The sequence below is a fragment of the Odocoileus virginianus genome, unplaced genomic scaffold, assembly GCF_023699985.2.
Source record: "Odocoileus virginianus isolate 20LAN1187 ecotype Illinois unplaced genomic scaffold, Ovbor_1.2 Unplaced_Contig_2, whole genome shotgun sequence".
Classification (NCBI taxonomy): domain Eukaryota; kingdom Metazoa; phylum Chordata; class Mammalia; order Artiodactyla; family Cervidae; genus Odocoileus; species Odocoileus virginianus.
This window is the reverse complement of record NW_027224319.1, coordinates 644,160-666,811: the sequence shown is the minus strand read 5'-3', so window position 1 is coordinate 666,811 and position 22,652 is coordinate 644,160. Positions and strand designations below refer to the sequence as shown.

At 41.1% G+C, this 22,652-nt stretch overlaps 1 protein-coding gene across 2 annotated transcripts in view; it reads right to left on the bottom strand.

The window, feature by feature from the left end:
- The window catches only part of RAF1 (Raf-1 proto-oncogene, serine/threonine kinase), a 73,379-nt gene that overhangs the window by 14,184 nt on the left and 36,543 nt on the right, over nucleotides 1-22,652 (bottom strand). For both annotated transcript variants that reach the window (XM_020872556.2, XM_020872558.2), the window contains exons 2-7: nucleotides 15,678-15,910; nucleotides 6,711-6,823; nucleotides 4,714-4,816; nucleotides 4,258-4,415; nucleotides 2,626-2,724; nucleotides 411-564 (exon numbers count right to left, since the gene is read on the bottom strand). In XM_020872556.2, the coding sequence (XP_020728215.1) occupies nucleotides 411-564; nucleotides 2,626-2,724; nucleotides 4,258-4,415; nucleotides 4,714-4,816; nucleotides 6,711-6,823; nucleotides 15,678-15,884 (834 nt within the window). In that variant the 5' untranslated portion in view covers nucleotides 15,885-15,910. The remainder of the gene's footprint in view (nucleotides 1-410; nucleotides 565-2,625; nucleotides 2,725-4,257; nucleotides 4,416-4,713; nucleotides 4,817-6,710; nucleotides 6,824-15,677; nucleotides 15,911-22,652) is intronic.

The window sequence follows — 22,652 nt, the reverse complement described above, 5'->3', positions numbered from 1 at the left end:
TAGGACTCCACCCTTTTATTTCTAAATAAAATCACAAAGTCTTTCAGAGAGTTCATAGTCCTCTATCACTATTATTTTCTTTTCCCCACTCCCCCTCCAAAAAAACACTACTCTTTATTGTAACTTATCCACTAGTTCATTGAAATTCTCTTCCTATCTAACCTGGAAAGAATGAGCTCAAATGTTAACATCTCTTCAGGAAATCTCAGTTCTCCATTTGAATGATACACCAACAGTATCATTAAGCTAGTCTGAGGATACAGTGAATAAGAAATTCAGAAAGTCCAGGGGCCTGAGAAACTGCTGCAACATTCTTTACCAGGTTAGAAACCCAAAACTCTCTGACACAACTGTCAACCCACCCGAACAACTGACTGATGCTCTCCACCACCCCCAAGGGGCCCTTTTACCTCAATCATCCTGTTGTCCACAGGCAGAGTGGTGCTGACCATGTGGACGTTAGGTGTGGACGTCGACCTCTGCCTCTGGGAGAGCGAACCTTCAGAGGAGGGGCTGGAGGTGTTGAATGTGAAAGCGTGGGGTGTGGAGTATCTGTGCTGGGAACTAGGCAACAAGCAGAAAGAAAAGTCCATGGTTGACACTCAGGCCTCTGGAATGGAAAGTCTTTCGACTACTTGCTTCATTAACATCCTCGGGGCAAATCCTACTTACACTATGACCTTCAACAAAAGTATTCCTTCCTTTCATCAATCTAAATATGCACCATTTAAATTTTTTCTCCTATTGAGGTGCCTCTGCATGCATATTTTTAAGAAGGAAATAATATATGTGCTCGGCATTCACGTACAAAGAAATGATACTTCAATAAATCACGTCTACAGAATACTCCAAAACTTTAGGCCATCTCAACACTACCCTCTACAATTAAGCTAGCTGGAACTTTGCCAGGTTCATTTCGAGACTAAATGAGAAAAGCTGCAGGAAGGTTCCTGACACTCCTAGACCCGCCCAGCGCGCCTGCCCTTCCTCATGGGCATCCTCATGGGCACCTTCCTCATGGGCATCCCCTCCCTGCAAACAGCTCACAAAATCAATTACAATGACTTTGGCTTTTAGATATGAATACCTCTGACATTTATCACTGGCTTCTTTTACCCAATGCCACTCTCCTACCAGCCAAACTGGGAACATGCATTCAGCATAACACTGTCATTATTTGCTCAAAAGATTACTCTGGGTTTTATTCAGACAGGTTAGCACCATGCATGAATTCAAGGGATGAAAGACTTTTTCTAAGAGAAACTGTTATACGGCCTTGAAAAATTGTCTTTCCAGGCAATTCAACATGAATGGCCTCAGAGGCCTGGTTTCTTCTATCTAAATATTCAGAGGCAAGTACAATTTTTCAGTCAGACATGCTTTTAAATTATCAAGAAAAATAAAGGTCATACACTAATACATCCAAGTATCATTTCAATACAAATTCCTTATTCTAAGATATGCTGCCTTGAATAATTTCCATGTTAGTTTTACAAAGGCCATTAAATATTATATGGCTACATATAAATTAAAGTCAGATATTTTGGGCAAAGATGTAGAATTATTTTAGGTTCCAAATTCATGTGTAAAACTGAATGAGGCATTGAACTCAACAAAACTCTGATTTTAAAGTTGCAAAACAGAATAAAGACAGATTATGTGCAAACTTACAGGCACATTAAAATGGATTATTTATATTAAAAATCTAATTAGATTTTTTTCAAGATAGCAGTTTATTAAACATCATGGTTTCAGCAATGCAAGGCCATAATAAGCATTTCAAAGTCGAGGGTTTTATTTTTATTGAATCACCGTGCATCATTTTGGGACCCTTTCCCTGAGGCTCACTGTATACTGACAAAGGCAAATCTCCAAGTCTTTAAAATGTAGTGAATGGATAAAGAAGATGTGGTACATATATACAAGAGAATATTAGTCAGCCATAAAAGAAAAAAACAGGGTCATATGTAGAGATGTGGATGGATCTAGAGTCTGTCATACAGAGTAAGTCAGAAAGAGAAAAACAAATGTCAAATATTGACACATATATGTGAAATCTAGAATCACGGCTCCAAAGAACCTATTTGCAGGGCAGCACTAGAGACTCGGATGTAGAGAAGAGACTTGTGGACACTGGGGGCAGGGGAGGGTGCGATGACCTTGGAGATTAGGACTGACATGTATACACTACCTTGTGTAAAACAGAGAGCTAGTAGGCCGCTCCCAGACAGCACAGAGCACTCAGCGCAGCGGAATGGTAACCGAGAGGGAGGGGGTGGGAGAGGGAGCACAGAGGTCCAAGAGGGAGGGGATAACACAACATCGTAAAGCAATCACATTCCAATAAAAAATACAAACACAAAACACACAAATGAGATATAAGGAACATGCCAGGATACCAGGATTAGTTGTATTCAGTCACTTTCCAGAATTTAAGAACTAAAGGACTACAGAGAGAAAGCTCTACATTTTGCTCCAACACCGAGGTGGAGGTCCACAGAGGCCGCACCGAGTTTACATGGAGAGAGAAGGGAACCCAAGGGAACGCCAATCCTCTGTGTCACACTTTCAATCCCACCTGCCCCAGTACAACTTCCCATAAGAAAAGCAGTAGGTGCAAAGTACCCAGGAGGTATCCGGGAAACAGACTCTCGCATCCGACGCATCGTCAAAGAAGGCAGCGCTGGGACCCCACCATCACCAACAGTGGAATTTGGGAACAATCTAAATGAAATCAGAGAAAGGCTGGTTTACAGACTTGTGGTAGTGATTTTACAGTCAGCCTGCTTGGCCTTCCAAACTCAGCTTCTCCTAGTCACATTTTCCTGGACCATCTTAGGCTACCTAGAGTAAGTTGTGTAAGTAGCTCAAGTCACGTCCAACTCTTTGTGACCCTACGGACTGTGGCCCGCCAGGCTCCTCTATCCATGGAATTCTCCAGGCAATACTGGAGTGGGCAGCCATTCCCTTCTCTACGGATCAAACCCAGGTCTCCTGCAAACAGATTCTTCACCACTGAGCCGCCTGGGGAGCCCACCGATGGACTACCAAACTAAGTGACTGGGCTTAAATGACCACAGAACGTGAACAACCTTGACCTGCCAGTGAACACAGAGTCTCTAGTGTGCATTTCTAGGAAATACTGGCCTAATGTCCAGCTACATCAAAATAATGTTTTTTAAAAAATCTATACATAGTAGGCACTTTGCAACCTACATCATATAGCTTTTCTAGAAACATTCTGTCTCGGAAATGCACAAATGGTAAGACTGAAGCATGAAGGGCAGATCACCTTCAGCACCAAAAGTCACACATAGAGAAAAAGTGAATTCACATCAATTGGGCATCTTCCCGCCATGAGATGAGCACTCAGTGCTGGAAAGCTCACGCGTTATCACAGATAAGGCTCACAAGAATGCTGCAGCCAGGGGAATGCCTCTTTTACAGACGACTGAGCCGAGGCTCGTAAGTAATGACAGTTAGTTAATGACAACAGTGAGATTCTGACCAGTGTCTGCTGGACTCCAAAGTCTGTGTACTTACAAAGTTCTCTCTGCAGAAGAGAGAGGTTCTCTCTGCAAAAGCTACGTGTGACCACCACGAAAGCGAAACAGATGCTCCCGTGGTGGCTTAACGATAACAGCCCTTAATTTTTCCAGTGCCCTCAAAAAGGGGTAAAGTGCAACTCTGATGTTTCCTATCCCTGTTCACAGGTTTTAAGAGGTGCTCTGGAATACTTCTTTAAACCTTACTAAAAAAAAATAGTTTGTCTATATGGAATATATTTGAGTAACTGGCTTGTTGTCAGAGGGATGTATGTGTTTATGGTTTACTGTAAAAACATTTGATCCCTAGTTTGAGGAGAAGAAAACAGCACCAACCATGCTCACTACTCCTTCTCTTCAGAAGGTCTCTTCAGCGTTATGTAATACAATACAGAGTAGTGTCTACTAGCAACCTAGTAAAAATCCTGGGGGCTGTTCATGTCACCGTGCTCTCTGTCTCACAGAATCACAGTATATCAATCTCTATTTAATAGTCCCCTCAGCTCGTTTTAGAAAGTTGTATACAAGCCACGCTAAAACTTACTAATTTCACAACTGTCATATTTCTAAAGTAGATCATTTCCAGATCATGATAATTCACTTAGAAAGTCTAAAACCCAGACCTGTCAGTCAAATATACAATTTGCATCCTCCGAGGAGGTTTATACCTCCCTGTCCCCTTATATTCTCTGAAAAAAGAACAAAGCCTTACAAGAGCTGTCTGATATTACTCCAGTCCACACACATAGTGGGTACTTTGGTGCTACAATGCTCGTGAAACTTGTAGCCACAAGTCTGACATCTAAATCCATTTAGCAAGAACTTCTGACAGATGTCACAGAAGGCAAGCTTCAGGAAGGTTTTCCGAGCCTGGAACAAGAACACAGGTGTGTAAATTATGCTGAATAAAAGACAAAATAATTTCCTCCTTGGCCTCCATGTGGTTTTATTACAATGGAGAATCCTACTTCCAACATGTGTAATAAAATTCATACACAGAAACTGAAGTGCATCTGTGATCTAGTGAAACCTAAACTGCTTTACTGTAAACAATGGCATAGCTTTAAACAATCCAACAACATACACACTTATTATCTTTTAAGAAATTCCTACTGTGCCGGCCAAAGCACCCAACAGACCACAAAGAGAGAAGAGATCCGCCACTTACAAAGTTGTGTGTTGTGAGGGGAACATGATCCAGGAAATCCACTTGAAGTTCCTCCCCGATCAATGAGGCAGCATCAGTATTCCAATCTAACCGTGCTTTTTTACTGAAGAGGATTTTAAAAAGCATAACACGAAAGGGAAATATTTAAATGAGGTAAAAGAGTTGAATACCAATAAATAATAAATACCATTTGGCTCATGCTACATAAACATAAAACTTAAAGCCCCATACAACACTAACATTTAATTCATACAACAAATCCATAAAGCAGGCATTCTTACCTCCATCTTAAAAATAAGAGAACTGGGGCTCTAAGAAGGTAACTTGGCTCAAGGCTACACAGAGTTTAAGGGCCTATTTGGAATCAAGGTCAGTCAGACTCCAAATGGGTACTCTTAGAATAAAGTTTTCTTTAAACAATGCAATAAAACAATCTCATAATAAAGGAAATTTGCAATAAACTGGGCATCTTTAAACATTAGAATCCTATAAAAATCCTATAAAATGGGTTAAAAATATTGCGAGAGTAGCAAAATTTGATCTTCATTAGCCTACTTCATTCTCGAAAATAAATAAGTGGAAAGGAATCACAAATGAAATACACTTTTTGTATTGGTAATGGTCTCAACTCTGTAAAACTGTTTATAGTCTATAAACTGAGGAAAGACTTAAGTATCTTAATATTTACTCTAAAACTATTCTTCTGTGCCTACACAAGACATAAAAGCAGGTACATATAAGTAAAAATGAATGCCCAACTCCTTTCCTGTGTCCTATGCAGTCCACCAGGCCCATCTTCTGAAGGAAGAAGACCCTCGGACAGGGAGAGAACACTGCAAACACAGCACCATTCAAACTTCTGCCCTTTACCTACAAGAAGCCTTCAGAGCCATTTCTCTGATTACCTAACAGGAAACAATCCATTCCTTAATTCCCTGAACAGGGTACAGGAAACCCAACATGACTCTAAGTCCCGTTTCGCCCTAGTGGAGAAGGTGAGGGTGAGTGCTGTTTTCTGATCAGCCCTCAGGTGCCCTCCACCCAAGGGAGAACTGAGGATGGCTCCAAACAAACGTGCCTGGACAAGTGGGGCTCCAGTCCCCCACCCCCACCCCGTCTCAGCGCCCCAGTCTCTAAGGAGCTCTATGCACGAGCTTGGGGACCAACCCACAACTGTACCCAGACAGAGCTGGCATCTGCTTCAAAGATTTGCACTTTAGCAAAAAGCCTCCGAACCTGAAAGGAGCATCATCAACAGATGACTTTATGCTCACCCTTCTGAGCAGACTCATTCCCTAGGCTCCTCTCTCAAACTAGGGAGTCCCTTGAAAAATAAAATATGCAAGCGAAAAAAGAAGGGAAAGTTAAGGTATCATCCCAGAATTCTGGGGGTACAGTAACAGGTAACGGATGGTCACAGACAGCTCTGATGCTTCAGGGTATTTATTATTATTACTCCTTGACTGTGAAGTGAAGTCTCTATCTTTCCATCATCATTAAAAATAGGATGTCCTATGGATCGTCCCTGAAGCAAATTCTCCTGCATCTTTTAGCCCTGTTTCTGTCAAACTGCTGGGATTCAGTAAAACTGAATAAAAATGAGTGAACTGTAAAAGTTTATCTCTTACAGACAACATTCTTTAACTACAAATAATAAGGCAAACACTTTCTAAGTACCCATTCTGTTAACTGCCTTAGAGCAAACACAAAAGCCTTACTCTCAAGAAACATACCATCTGATATTACTGCTTCCTTCTGTGGAAACGGTATCCAGAACCTAATATGTATTTTATTTTCCAATGTGATATTTAAGCAAAATTTTCAAGTTCTTGGTATCTTACTTTTCTAAGCTGTCTCTTTATAAACAAGATATTCAAATATTCACTACTGAATAGGAAGCAAGTACTTTTTTTTTGTTTGATGGAAACAGTTATTATCTGAAGGTAGGAGATCCTTACTAGTATGAAGGAAGACCTGGCTGATTTTCAAGTTCTTACCCCTTGTGTTCGTGGAGAAGTCTGAACACTGCACAGCACTCTGGTTGCAGGCCCCTCACCTTGAGAGCCTTCATAAGGCAGTCATGCAAGCTCATTCCATTCCGCACATTGACCTACAAACGAAGGACCACCATTAGAACAGACACAGGCTGTGCAAGCACACTCCTTGGAAAGTGAGCATAGGATAAAGGCATCGGTCTGTAAAGGTGTATGCAGAAAATGTATGACAGCATTGCTCGGACAGCTGACCCTTGAACAACATGGCTCTAAACTGCACAGGTCCATTTACACGTGGACTCTTTTCAGTAATAAATAATACAGTACTACATGAGTCGTGGTTGTTTGATCCAAAGGCTACGGGACAGGAAATACAGAGCAACAGACCCAGGGGCTGATATTAATTATATCTGAATTCTCAATTGCACACAAGGAGGGCACCCACAACCCTCAAGTTGTTCAAGAGTCATCTATAATGGCAAATACATACACAGAGAAAACCACCAGAATGCCTAGCAATAGGCGAGTGCTGGAATAAAGCACTGAGCATCAGCATGGGTCACACTGTGCTGTTACTATATTACTTCTAACGACCTGTCAGAGGGGGTCATTTTAATTGGGGGGAAATATTTTTCAGAATAAAACAAAGAGTAATATTAGATGCAAAAGATTAGATCTGATAGAGTGCCTGAAGAACTATGGACAGAAGTTTGTAACACTGTACAGGAGGCAGTGACCAAAACCATCCCGAAGAAAAAGAAATGCAAGAGAAGGCAAAGTGGTTGTCTGAAGAGGCTTTACAAATAGCTGAGAAAAGAAGAGATGCACAAGAGAAAAGGGAAGATATACCCAACTGAATGCAGAGTTTCAGAAAATAGCAGAGAGAGATAAAAAGGCCTTATGTGAACAATGCAAAGAAACAAAGGAAAACAACAGAATGGAAAAGACTAGAAATCTCTTCAAGAAAACTGGAGATATCAAGGGAACATTTCACAAAAGGACTGGCAAGATAAAGGACAGAACAGGTAAGGACCTGATAGACGCAGACGAGATCAAGAAGTGACAAGAATACACAGAACTATTAAAAAAAAAAGGTCTTAACGACCCAGATAATCGTGATGGTCTGGTCACTCGCCTAAAGCCAGATATCCTGGAATGTAAAGTGAAGGGAGCCTTAGACAGCACTGCTACAAACAAGGCTAGCTGGAGGTGATAGAATTCAGCTGAGCTATTAAAATCTTAAAAGGGGGACTTCCCTGGTGGTCCAGTGGCTAGGACTCTCCACCTCAAGACTCTCCACTTCCACCACAAGGACCACAGGTTGGATCCCTGGTCAAGGAACTAGGAACTAAGATCCCACACGCCACATGGTGTGGCCAAAAAATAAATAAAATCCAAAACACGATGCTGTTAAAGTGCTGCACTCAATATGTCAGCAAATTTGGAAAATTCAGCAGTGGCTACAGGACTGGAAAAGGTCAGTCTTCATCTGGAAAAGGTCAGTTTTCATTCCAATCCCAAAGAAGGGCAATGTCCAAAGAATGTTCAAACTACCATACAATTGCACTCATTTCACATGCTAGCAAAGTTATGCTCAAAATCCTTCAAGTTAGGCTTCAACAATACATGAACCAAGAACTTTCAGATGTACAAGCTGAGTTCAGAAAGGCGGAGGAACCAGAGATCAAACTGACAATATTGTCTGGATTACAGAGAAAGCACAGGGATTCCAGGAAAACACCTACTTCTGCTTCACTGGTATGCGGAAAGCCTTTGGGTGGATTACAACGAACTACGGAAAATTCTTTAAGAGACGGGAACACCAGACCACTTTACCTGTCTCCTGCGAAAACTATAAGCAGGTCAAGAAGTAACAGTTCTAACAGGACATGGAACAATAGACTGGTTCCAAATTGGGAAAGGAGTACATCAAGCCTGTATATTGTCGCCCTGCTTAACTCACATGCAGAGTACATCATGTGAAATGCTGGGCTGCGTGAATCACAAGCTGCAATCAAGAGTGCTGGGAGAAATATCAATAACCTCAGATATGCAGATGATATCACACTAATGGCAGAAAGTGAAGAGGAACTAGAGTCTCTTGATGAGGCTGAAAGAGAGTGAAAAAGCTGGCTTGAAACTCAACATTCAAAAAACAAAGATCATGGCATCCAGTCCATCACTTCATGGCAAATACAAGGGGGAAAAGTGGAAACAGTGACAGATTTTATTTTCTTGGGTTCCAAAATCACTGCAGACAGTGACTGCAGCCATGAAATTAAAAGATGCTTGCTCCTTGGAAGAAAGCTATGACAAATCTAGACAGTGTATTAAAAAGCTGAAACGTCACTTTACCAATAAAGGTCCAAATAGTCACAGCAATGGTTTTTCCTGGAGTCATGTAGGTATGAGAGTTGGACCATAAAGAAGGCTGACTGCTGAAGAACTGACGCTTTTGAATTGAGGTGCTGGAGAAGACTCGAGGGTACCTTGGCTGCAAGGAGATCGAACCAATCAATTCTAAAGGGAATCAACTCCCAGTACTCAAGGGAAAGACTGAAGCTCCAGTACTTTGGCCATCTGCTGCACAGAGTCAACTCACTGGAAGAGACCCTGATGCTGGGAAAGACTGAAGGCAAAAGGAGAAGGGAGTGACAGAGGATGAAATGTTTAGATAACAGCTCCAACTCATTGGACATTTGAACAAGCTCCGGGATATAACGAAGCACAGGGGAGCCTGATGTACTGCAGTCCATGGTGTTGCAGAGTCACACAGGACTTAGCAACTGAACAATGACAAGAAGATTATTTAAAGGGCGGGGAACCTATATATGTTTATACATGTCATATGCATGTGAAAAAGTAGCTCTTACCCCCCTAAGAGAAAGTGGTTTCTTCTTGTTTAGTCACTAAGTTGGCTCTGACTCTTTTTGACTCTATGGACTGTAGCCCACCCACCAGGCTACATGGGATTTCCAAGGCAAGAATACTGGAGTGGGTACCCATTTCCTTCTCCAGAGGATCTTCCCGTCCCAGAAATCAAACCCCATCTCCTGCATTGGCAGACAGATTCTTTAACACTGAGCCACCAGGGAAGCCCCAAGAGACAATAGTTGGGAGAGAGAATATGATCAACCTTCCCTTTCTACCTGTATGCAGGTCAGGAAGCAACAGTGAGAACTGGACATGAACAATAGACTGGTTCCAAATAGGAAAAGGAGTACGTCAAGGCTGTATATTGTCACCCTGCTTATTTAACTTCTATGCAGAGTACATTATGAGAAACGCTGGGCTGGAGGAAGCACAAGCTGGAATCAAGATTGCCGGGAGAAATACCAATAACCTCAGATATGCAGATGACACCACCCTTATGGCAGAAAGTGAAGAACTAAAGAGCCTCTTGATGAAAGTGAAAGAGGAGAGTGAAAAAGTTGGCTTAAAGCTCAACATTCAGAAAGCTAAGATCATGGCATCTGGTCCTATCACCTCATGGCAATCAGATGGCTAAACAGTGGAAACAGTGGCTGACTTTATTTTTCTGGGCTCCAAAATCACTGCAGATGGTGACTGCAGCCATGAAATTAAAAGATGCTTACTTCTTGGAAGGAAAGTTATGAATAACCTAGACAGCATATTAAAAAGCAGAGACATTACTTTGTCAACAAAGGTCCATCTACTCAAGGCTATGGTTCTTCCAGTGGTCATGTATGGATGGGAGAGCTGGACTATAAAGAAAGCTGAGTGCTGAAGAACTGATGTTTTTAAACTCTGGTGTTGGAGAAGACTCCTGAGAGTCCCGTGGACTGCAAGGAGATCCAATCAGCCCATCCTAAAGGAGATCAGTCCTGGGTGTTCATAAGAAAGACTGATGTTGAAGCTGAAACTCCAATACTTTGGCCACCTGATGCAAAGAGCTGACTCATTTGAAAAGACCCTGATGCTGGGAAAGATTGAGGGCAGGAGGAGAAGGGGATGACAGAGGATGAGATAGTTGGATGGCATCACTGACTCAATGGACATGAGTTTGGGTAAACTCCGGGAGCTGGTGATGGACAGGGAGGCCTGGTGTGCTGTGGTTCATGGGGTCGAAAAGAGTTGGACAAGAATGAGCGACTGACCTGAACTGACTGAAGGTGTCTGACTCAATGAAATATTCATGCAAACATAAATATCCACCAGAAATAAAAATTAACCAATCCAATCTGTAACATGAGTTCTTTGGATCAAAAATTTGTATTTCAACTTATTTTCAACAAAATGGTTCATCTTCCCAACCAAAAAGCCATCTCACATACACTGCGCAGTAGAGGGGGGCAAGCAGGAAGTAGAAGAAATAAAGTCTCTGCCCTGCTGGCAGGGTAAACAGCACTGCTGGTTTAAGTGTGCACACCCATCCAGGTAGTCTCAGCAGTATAGACACCTCATACCCCCATGTACCCAGTCCTCAGGAGCTCAGGAGGCACTTCAGAGCCTAAGAGAAAGTGTGAGCACCCAGCATGCTGATATCAGCAGCTATATAAACATTTCAACTGAGATTTTAAGCATTTCAGTAAGAGCCCTACACAGTGCTTTTAAGCCAATAAACTTTACCAAAAGTAAGGCAACTAGACTCAGAATGGGCAGCAGGGTGAGCAGATTGAGGTTTGCAGTGCTTGCAAACTGCCCACAGTGGAGTCCTTCTGCTGCAAATGTGACGGCTGACAATAGCCAATCCAGCCCCTTTCCAGAGAGAGGTAAGTGATTTTTTACTTTAAAAGTTTAGAATATTTTCAACTGTTCATCTTCAATGTTTCACAACAGTTTACTGTTAAGGTTTCTTGAAGCAGTGATACCCTTAGAAATATCCCACCAACTTCCAGCTTTTCAGAAACAAAACAACTCAGTAAAGGGAGAGACTGATCTGAACTGTGAGGACACCAAGAATGAGGACAATGAAAAGTAATAAACACTCACGCAGTAAGAGAGCCAGGACCTGTGTCAAATACTGTGCAGTAGTACTTTGAAAACTGAAAAGTGATATCTGTGATATTTAATCTTCATTAGAAGCCAGAGCTCCAAGAGCGAGACAGTTCTTTAAATATCCTCTAATCCAGCGGGGTTCCCAAACATGGCTGGTATTAGAGTCATCCGAGGAGCCTGGGAAAATGTATTTTCCCAGCCTGCCCCCTCTAACACACTCATCTGATTCAGTTCATCCTGAATGAGGCTCAGGAATCTGTAGCTTACGCTGCTTCTGAGGTGATTCCAATGGTAATTAAAGAGCCTGAGCTCTGATCCAATCACTCACCTAATAAAAAGCATCAGCAGTAAGTCAGAGACACACGTTTACAAAACAAATGACAAGAAAAATTCAAAAACCAAGCAACTACTAATTATTCTAAAAGTTACTTATCAGATACACACCCTCTCTGTCACTCTTCTCTCTGGACTCCCCATGGATACATGCTGTGATCAGTTTACAGTGTGACTAATCTCTGGAGCCCACTACTAAGTGATTATGACAGTCATCCTGGGCCCCAGCAGTGAAGCAACCTGGGGATGACCAGAAACAGCTGACTGACCGAGCCGGCCAGCACATGACGCCTTCCTCCTTCAAGGTACCCCTGGAGCTGGGTACCCTGGTACCAGCCACGTTTGGGAACCCCACTGGATTAGAGGATATGTAAAAAAATGTCTCACTCTTAGAGCTCTGGCTTCTAATGATGATTAAATATCACAGATATCACTTTTCAGTTTTCAAAGTACTACTGCACAGTATTCGATATAGGTCTTGGCTCTCTTAGTGTGTGAGTGTTTGTATCAGAGGCACACAGTCCAGCTCTGGTCAAAAAAACAAGGGGAACTAACTTTCTCGGCTGGAACCTTCTCAAAAGCTGCTGCAGGCGTCCTGCTTTTCAAATCAGTGACCCCCAGCCACCAGCTGTGCTCTACCGAAGGCCATCAAGGATACACTGATGCAGAAAACACCAGGAACTAGCATGCTGCCGCTAAGTCGCTTTAGTTGTGTCCAACTCTGTGCGGCCCCACAGACAGCAGCCCACCAGTCTCCTCTGTTCCTGGGATTCTCCAGGCAAGAATACTGGAGTGGGTTGTCATTTCCTCCTCCAGAAATTATCATAACTACCATTTTACTTGTGAAACTAGTCACTGTAGCTAGCATAAGCCTTGTTTCATAAAGGTCAGGAACAGAGGTTCAAAATATTATATAACTTGTCATGATACAGCTTATAAAAGGCAATACAGGGATTTAAATTTGGGCCTCGTTGTCTTAAAGGCCTATACACTTAACTATTGCACCAAACTAAGGTCCCCCATCTGCAGGCAAATGGGTAGACGGGGGTGGAAAAGACAGGGGCACCAGAGGGTCTTCAGCTCCCCGACACATTCACCCTTCCCACTTTCTTAAGGTCAGAAAATTAATGAGAAAACTCACTTTGCAAACAAAATATTACTGCTGAAATAAGTAGATTATTATTATTATTAATTTTGCCAGTCATTAAAGTTTCATTTCCAGGAAAAGGAACAAAAATAAATTTACTCAAACTTTAAATGCCTTTGAGTTTTGCCTTCAGTTTAAAAATGTACCTTAATGTACAACACTGGGACTGGGAGGCTCTTTAGGTTTCACAGAAGCTAAAGGAAGTCTTAGTAAAGGAGAGAGTGGAACTGTTAGAAAGACAACTCTGGACTGTGCTTTCCAACCTGGGAGCTTTTCTTCACCTAGGTACACAGAATCAACACAAGGTGCCAATTTTACACAAAGAACAGAGGGTGGGAGAGGATGACGCCTGGACGTTTTGAACGAAGGTTCTCTCGGCCCGTGTGGGTGCGTGACAGTCACGCGCCAGGCACAATTAGCACGGCTTCCCTTTTCGGTTTCAACCAGGTGGTGTTCTGCGCCCCCCTCCCGGAATAGGAGGAAGCTTTTTGAGCAGTAATTTCTTAGAAGTTGAGATTTTGTGTCAGCAGCTACACAGGAATAACTGGTTAGTCCAGGGCCTGGGAAAAAAGCTTGGTTTCTAGGCTACCTCCAGCTTTGCCCCCAAACCTAGGAAATGTACTAAAATAATTTTTTTCCAGGTAATTTTATTTTCTTCTATATACTTGACTGTAATATCAAAAAAATTTAAATGAACAGTTTGCTTTAATACACTGATCAAAGTTTGTAATTAGCCAGAAATGTCTACGCAGATTTTTTAAAGAACCCTTTGAAATATATCCCCATTAACAATGTACTATATTCACCTGACACCAGTCAGAATGGCCATTATTTTAAAAATCTAATACAAATAATAAATGCCACAGAGGGTGTGGAGAAACGGGAACCCTCCTACACTGCTAGGGGGAACGTAAAAGGATACAGCCACTGAGAAGAAGAGAATGGAAGTTCGTTAAAAAACTAAAAACAGAACTACCATTATGATTCAGCAATCCCACTCCTGGACATATCTGGAGAAAATAATTCTGAAGATACAGACACCCTAATATTCACTGCAGCACTACTTACAATAACCAGGGCGTGGAAGGAACTTACATGTCCACCAACAGAAGAATGGATACAGATGTGGTACAATATGGAATATTACTCAGCCATAAAAAAGAATGAAACACTGCCATCTGCAGTGACATGGGTGGACCCAGAAACTGCCGTACTGAGTGAAGACAGAAAGACAAACACAAACATCATGATATCACTTTCACGTGGAATCTAAAAACAGGGTACAAATGAGCTTATCTACAAAACAGAAAGTTAGATATAAAAAACACATCTGTGGTTACCAGAGGGTAGGGAGGAGGAGGGATAAACTGGGAGACCGGGCCTGACATACACACCTGCTATATGTAAAACTGGTAACTAGCAAGGACCTGCTGCCTGCGCAGGGAGCTCTACGCCACACTCAACAATGGCCTATATGGGAAAGAATATCAAAAAACTGGATCTATGTGTATGTACAAATAATTCACTATGTTATATACCTGAAACACAATATTGGAAATCATCTATATTTCAGTAAATATTTTCTTTAAAATGTACTATTTGTTTAGGTGAATTGTCAGAAAAGACCTTCTAGGCAAGACTAAATCGAAGGAAGGCCAAGAGCTAGAAGGAAAAAAGCAAGGGGGTGTGAAGAGAACATAAAGCAATAAAACCTGCAACTAGAAAGTCGATTATCAGAGACTCTAAGGAGAACCCTCCTGCAGTGTTGGTGGGAACGACAATTTGTGCACACATGATGAACACCAGTATGGAGGTTCCTTACGAAACAAAAACCAGAGTTACTATACGATCTAGCAATCCTACTCCTGAGCATATATCCAAAAAAGACAAAAACTCTAATTCAAAAAGGTACATGCACTCCAGTGTTCACAGCACTATTTACAATATCCAAGACATGGAAGTAACCCCAGTGTCCACCAATGTATTAATTAACAACGAACTACTGTCATTTAAGATTATCATACTAAGTGAAGTCAGAAAGAGAAAAACAAATATTATGTAATTATCATTTAAATGTGCAATCTAAAAATAGATGAATCTACATACAAAATCAAAACAGACCACAGACATAGAAACCAAGCTTATTATCAAAGGAGAGGAAAAAGGTGGGATAAGTTACGAGTGTGGAATTAACAAACTACGATACATTAAACAGATTAGAAACATGGATTTACTGTTTAACATGGAGAACTATTCGATATTTTCTAATAAACTATAGTGGAAAGTTATCTGAAGCATATATACATGCTGGAATCACTTTGCTGCATACCTGAAACTAACACAACAGTGTAAGTCAACAATACCTCAATTAAAAAAAAAAAGGTGCAACTACAAAACACTAAAATAAAAATTAAAGATAAAGACTCTAAGTGACAGTGAAGATTTTTGCTATCTATAAGATGGGCAACATGATCTGTAATGTTTTTATAGGTGATGAACAACTACATTTTCGGAGAGGAATGTTCACGTACCACTGTTCTTTGTTTGTTTGGCAAAAACACACGGATAGTGTTGCTTGTCTTGGAAGGGTCCGTAAGTTTGCCATCATCTGATGCCCGACGCTGATAGCCAAATTGCTGCACTATTGTAGGGGAGATGCAGCTGGTGCCATCAAACACCGTGTCTTTGAATCCAAAACCATTGCTGATCGTCTTCCAGGCCCCCTGTATGTGCTCCATTGATGCAGCTTACACGACACTTCAACCTAGTAAAAAAAATAATTCTTGAGTAAAATTAATTAGCTCAACAATACAATATACAGAGTAACTGTGAAAACAATAGCATGTGGGGTTTTTTGTAGGTGACATACTCTGCTTAAATACATTATTCAGAAAACTTCTTATTATAGTATATTTCCATAGAATATTTCACAGACAACTCAAAAATGACACGATGCGGACTAGAGATCAAAAGACTCATCAAGGGCTATACAACCAGGTAAAAGCCACTGTGCAACATGAGCCTAGGTCTCCTGACATCTAGTCTAACGCATTTTTCAATCCCACTTTTTCTTTTGTTATTGTATATTAAGCACAAACAACTAGCTTTGAATATTAGTAACACATTAGTACTATGAGAAATACAAAAAAAAAAGTGTAAGCCATAATTTTCTGCCTTTGAAGAAGAAAAAGAAATTAGTTTTTGTAAGATGTGTTAGATACTTTATATATAAATTATCTCATTTAATCTATAATAAGGACCCAGAAAGATTTTAAATATCTTTCTCCAACCATGCTTTAATTTTTAAACAAATGAGACACAGGAAAACAATGCTACTTGCCCAAGAATATCCAGGTTGATAGGTAAAACAACCAGATTCTACATCTGTTTATATTTAAAGTACATGAACTTTCCAACCTAACATTCGTTGGAGTTCAGTTTTAGTACAGAAACAAAGCTTACAAACAGATGCAAACAGAGATAGTAACCTAACAAAAAATAATCAAACGTTTTAATAGGACAACAAGAAAACCGCAGCTGAAGTCCACAGACAGTCACACAATGAGAGTAAGTCAGAGATACTCTGCAGTGAGGACCTGCAATGTCCTGGCGCCGACTGGGAGTCAGCAACCATGCAGAAGTGACAGGTGGTCCACAGCCACACCACCCTGAAGGCAATCGATCTTGGCGGAAGTGAGAGGTGCTTCCACCTTCACAGAACAGTGAGGTAGACAGGGAGCCCATCCTTCTCAAGCCTTCCTCCTTCAGAAAGCTGTTTTACCTTATCATCAGCAGGAGTTACCATGTACTAGACGCCTACTCTCTAGCATGAGAATGAGTATACGTTGCACACACCCCATTCACATTACCCACCGTGATCCTCAGGGGGTACTCCAGGTGGAAATGACATCCATTTCACTCTACCTGGCAGAAACGGGACTCAGATCCAGGCAGCTCTATCTGATTCCAGAGTCCTTACCTTGTCATACGTAACACTGACACTTGAAATCATTTAGTCAGAGCTAAAATGGCCCAGAGTTAAAGATCATTTAATCCAAACGTCTTGCTCTGAACAAGGAGCTTCTGTCTGCACATCCACTATGCGGTAAGCTCTTTCTCACCTCACATGCCTGAATCCAGAGGGGACGACAGATACTAACTATTCTGAGCTGGCAGCTAAGAAAGCTAGAGAAGTTCAGAGACAGGATCACTATCTGGCAACACTCTCACAAAGTCTTGGCACAACTTTTTGGAGGAGAATATGCTTTAAAAAAAAAAAAAAAAACTTAAAAATTTGAAATGTCCTTAAAGACTAACTTGGTAATTCAATATTGCTCTCGAAATTTATACTACAGAAGTATAAGGCAAGGCCTTCTCTGATGCGCCTGTGGTTAAGATTCTGTACTGCCAATGCAGGAGGCATGGGTTCGATCCCTGGTTGGGGAACTAAGATCCACATGTCCCATGGCACAGCCAAAAAAAAAGATATATGTATAAGCATCTTCATTACAGTGTTGTTCATTTCCTTGAAAAACTGTGGAAAAGACCAAATACTTAACAACAGAGAATTAAACAAATCACGTTAATTCCCATGTGACAAATAAAGTTGCTCTGTATGTGCAGAGATAGAAAAAGCTACCCAAGACAAAATGAAAAATGTAGTCTGAACCTCTTTCATACTAATCTAGAAAGGAGAAAAATCTAAAATCATTTTTTTAAAGGTGAGAAAATCTAGAGTAATAAACAATGTGCCAATAACTATTTTAGCAGGATGGTTAGGAAATTTTTACTTTATATACATCTACTTTTTGCTTTTCATATTTTACTACTACACTAGAAGCCTATTTTATTTGTGTAAAGGGGAAGGGCAGGACAAGATCCTACAGCCTTCAAGGGGCAGGACCAGGACACATTGCCTCCCATTTCTTTCTGACACCACCCAAGCTCCAACACATTCCTAATTCTATTTCCAAGAGGTCACTTTTTAGGGGCATCTACAGGTTCTTTTCCCTAGACCTTTTTTCCCCAACTAAAGAGGAAGACTTACCTGAGCATCTCAGTAGCCTGAAAAGGTGTGGCTCATATAATCGACAGATACAGAGCAGCCAGATTAATCTTAAAAACGCAACTCATCATTTCCCTCCCCTGTTTAAGACTCGGAATAAAAGCTAAACTGCCATGCCAAGTTTCACATCTCAGTACTTTTGAACTTTCTGTTCCCTTCACCTGGAAAGCCAAAACCTCCAGAAACAACCAAGCTGTCCTTTTCAGATCATTAAGGTCTTTACTTAAAATATCATTTAGAGACACTTTCTCCATCCTAACCTTAAGACTCCACCGCCCTACCCCCATCAAATAACCCAGTCTTACTTTCTTCATGCCACTTACCATTTATGCTCATTGTTTACAGATTTTGGTCAGTACCTCCCACCTTTTCTGCTCCATGCCAATCTTGCCAGTACCTCCTGCCAATCTTGTTCACTACTGTATTCTTAGTCCTTAATATAGTACCTGGATCACAAAAGCACTCAAATATTAATTAAATGAATTCAGTTAGGAACCAGAATAATGCTGCAAAAAATATATTTTAAAAGAAAAGACCTGTCAAGAACTAGTAAATGTGAATTAAATCTCCATCTGATAGTACATCTTTTAAAAAATATACCTATTATTCAGCAAAAGACAAACTGCAATAAACTGCATTCTATATTATAATCTATTGGCTAAAGAACCCAGTTATAAGACTTAACTGCAGCCTAAATTCAAGATCATAGTTATTTTATGACAAATTCTGTGTCCTACTGTAGGGACTTAGAAAATAACAGTGCTGGTACTTAGTAGGAACACATTACAATAACTGCTAATAAAAACTGACAAAAGCAAATTCACTCTAATTCTCAACTTTTTGATTATTTATCATTCATAACTTTGAAGTTTCCATGTCTATATCAAGACCATTTACAGGCTAAGAAGCATGCTAAAGCAGTGCCTTTTTCATGCCACTCACAGAAAATGATGAATCCTAATTGTAAGGCATGCTGAGATAAGCAGACAAGCCCAGAAAAGCCAAGGGCCCTACCAGCTGCCCCAGTGCTGACCTCTGTATCACAGGAAGCTGTAAGCCAAAGTATCCCGTAATCAATTAACGAGAAAGGACACACATTTAAAAACAAGAACAAAGAAGCTTCTAAAAAACCATATAGCAGCCAACATACTTCAATATTAAATGGAGACATTCAGAAACTCCATTGATACCACTCCCAAATGTAAAAGTATGCATAATGTAAATATAAATCTACTTTCTAATATTGTGATCTCTCCCTCTCAAATTGACCAACATTTGGTCAATATCTGTTGATCAAATGCTCTAAGTTAAAATATATATGTATACACACCCACACATATCCTCCTAAAGATATAATAAAATTAGACAGTCCAAAGTAGAAATCTACTTCTGATAGTAAAAGGTCTTTCACAGTTCCCAAGAGAAGTTTCAAAACACATTCTCTTATGAATAGAAAAATTCATTATATCAGAAAGTGAAGTCGCTCAGCCGAGTCCGACTCTGTGCGACCCCAAGGACTGTAGCCTACCAGGCTCCTCCGTCCATGGAATTTTCCAGGCAAGAGTACTGGAGTGGGTTGCCATTTCCTTCTCCAGGGGATCTTCCCAACCCAGGGATCGAACCCAGGTCTCCCGCATTGCAGGCAGACGCTTTACCATCTGAGCCACCAATAATTTAAAACAAGACATATATACTTCCCTACAACACAAAAATATAATAAGAGGATTATCAGTCCTAACATACAAAGAACTCCTGAAAATTAGTAAGAAAATTTTCAAACTTTAATTATGGAGTATTTCATATTTTCATATTTAAGTAGAAAAACTGCTGGACACTATTGCTAAAACTGTAAATTATTCATCCATAAGATGGGTCCAGGGCTTCCCTGGTGGGTCAAATGGAAAAGAATCTGCTTGCAATGCAGTGAAAGTGTTAGTCGCTCAGCTGTTACAACCCCATGGACTGCAGCCCACCAAGCTCCTCTGTCCATGGGATTCTTCTGGCAAGAAATACTGGAGTAAGTTGCTATTCCCTTCTCCAGGGGAACTTTCCCATCCAGGCATTGAACCCAAATCTCCTGCATTTCAGGCAGACTCTTTATCGTCTGAGCACCAGGGAAGAGGCCGGGGTTTAATACCTGGGTCGCCGAGAAGACCCCCTGGAGGAGGGCATGGTAAACTCACTCCAGTATTCTTGCTAGGAAATCCCATGGACAGAGAAGCCTGGTGGGCTACAGTCCATGGGGTTGCAGAGAGTCAGACATGACTGAGTGACTAACACTTTCACACTTCTCAAGATGAGGCCAATGACATCATCTTTTAAAATATACTTCCAAGACTATATGTGCTGTGTAATAACAAAAGTAAATCAAACATTTTAAAAAAGAAGTTTAAAATGTTCATGAAGTATTTCTTGGTATTTATCCAACCTTTTCAATCCTTACATAAAAGTGTATTGTGTAAAAGAGGATTGTTTAGCAAGCCATTTGAAGATAACTTTGGAAACAAAAAGTTTATATGGAACCTAATTTTAAAAGCTCTTTTCTGTCCCATGATTAAAAAATAACTTTTTAGATAACTCTCTTCACAAATACAAAGTAGTAGCTTTATTATGACAAAAGACCCCTGATTGTAAACACGTTTGTGTTTATATATATACATATAGTGAGACAGCCTAAGAATTTGTATTGACAAGCTAAACACTGACCTTTTACCAGAAAGGACACAGCATATTCACAATCTCACTTACTATGATAGCAAACTGCTATAAATTTAGGAAGCCTACAATTTACTTAACATGAATTCTAGCCTATTCCAGAACATTCTAGAACAGGCTAGGCTCAAAGGGTTTCAAGCTGCTTCCTTCTGCACTCATACCCCCATTACAGAGCACCACAGAAATCAAAAACCTAGATCCTCCTCTACTCCGCTTCCTCCGTGACTCTTCCATTAAAGATCTGCCAAAATGGGCTTACCCCCAAATTCAGTCTCTGAAAGACACCACAGGGGTGGACATTTTATGGGGAAAAAGGGGGGGAGGGACAATTCATTAATTAATAGGTATCATAGTTTTCCTGAGTCACTTACTATATATCTGTCAATCATTAGTTGATCAAAATTTCCCTAAATCTATTACTTCCAGCATAATTTCTGAGGCTGACAGCCTCCATAGGTTCACCAAAAAGTTTGCCTTTTATTGACTTCATGCTTCATCTGCCACACTGGAATTTGAAGGTTTTGTAGTCTAAAATCTTTTTATTTATTTATTTTTTTAGTTCTACCACTTTATTGCTACCAACCCATCTCCCTCCACCCTCGTGCACACATGCTCAGTCATGTAACCCCATGGACTGCAGCCCGCCAGGCTCCTCTGTCCATGGACTTTTCCAGACAAGAATACTGGAGTGGGTTGCCATTTCCTTCTCCATAAACTCTTTTTAAAGCTGAATCTAGCTCTTTCCCGGAGCTGGTGGCGGGGCTTGGCGTCTCGCTCCTCTCCTTCCCCCGTTCACCCGGCCTTCCGAGGGGCACCTGCGCAGGAGTCTGAAAAATCCTTTTGCAGAGTTCTAGGATGGAGACTGAAGGGTATCCAGAGATGCAAAGAGATGAAGTCCAGAATGATGAAATAAGGTCACCACCAAATGAGATGATGGCTGAGGAGCCAGAAGGCATCCTGATAGCGCCGCCCCAGGTCCAGGTCCCAGCAGAGAGCCCGGCTGAAGACTCTGAAGACGACCTGGAGGCCGTGCCCCTAAGGAGGCCTCTCAACCCTGCAGCCTCCAGGCAGAGGTTCCGGGAGTTCCGCTATGAAGATGCAGCTGGGCCCAGGGATGTCCTGAGACATCTCCAGGAGCTTGCTGGACAGTGGCTGCGACCTGATATTCACACAAAGGAGCAGATTGTGGAAATGCTGGTGCAGGAGCAATTCCAGGCCGTCCTCCCTGAGGAGCTCAGAGCTTGGGCACTGAGGTGTCAGCCTGGGGTCAGAATCACTGGCTAAAATCTCACTGCTGCTTTTTCAGCCTACATATGAGAAGTGACCAAAGGCTCTCTTTGTTGCAAATCCAACTACAGTCATGAGAAATCTGAACCTTGATTTTCTTTGAGCTTGCCTTTGCTAGCTGTAATAAGAATCAATGAAAACCTTTTTTTTTTTTTTTTTTTTTGCCTGAAGCAGCTTTCTTTCCTGGCAGTATGAACTCCAAAATGAGTTTCCCTGCCTTATTGTAAGGACAATCAGTCTGCTGCTTGCCTTTGCTCTGCTGAATCCTCCCCTTTTGCACTTTGTGACACGCTTTAATATATAGTTTTTATGTATCCAAAGAGATGATTGCTTCAACTTTAATATTCTTGATTCTTGCTGTGGTGGCTTGAATGGAAGCTTGTGTAACCCCACCAGTAACTCATTTGGGGTGTCCTTGAAGTATTAAACTTTGATTCTT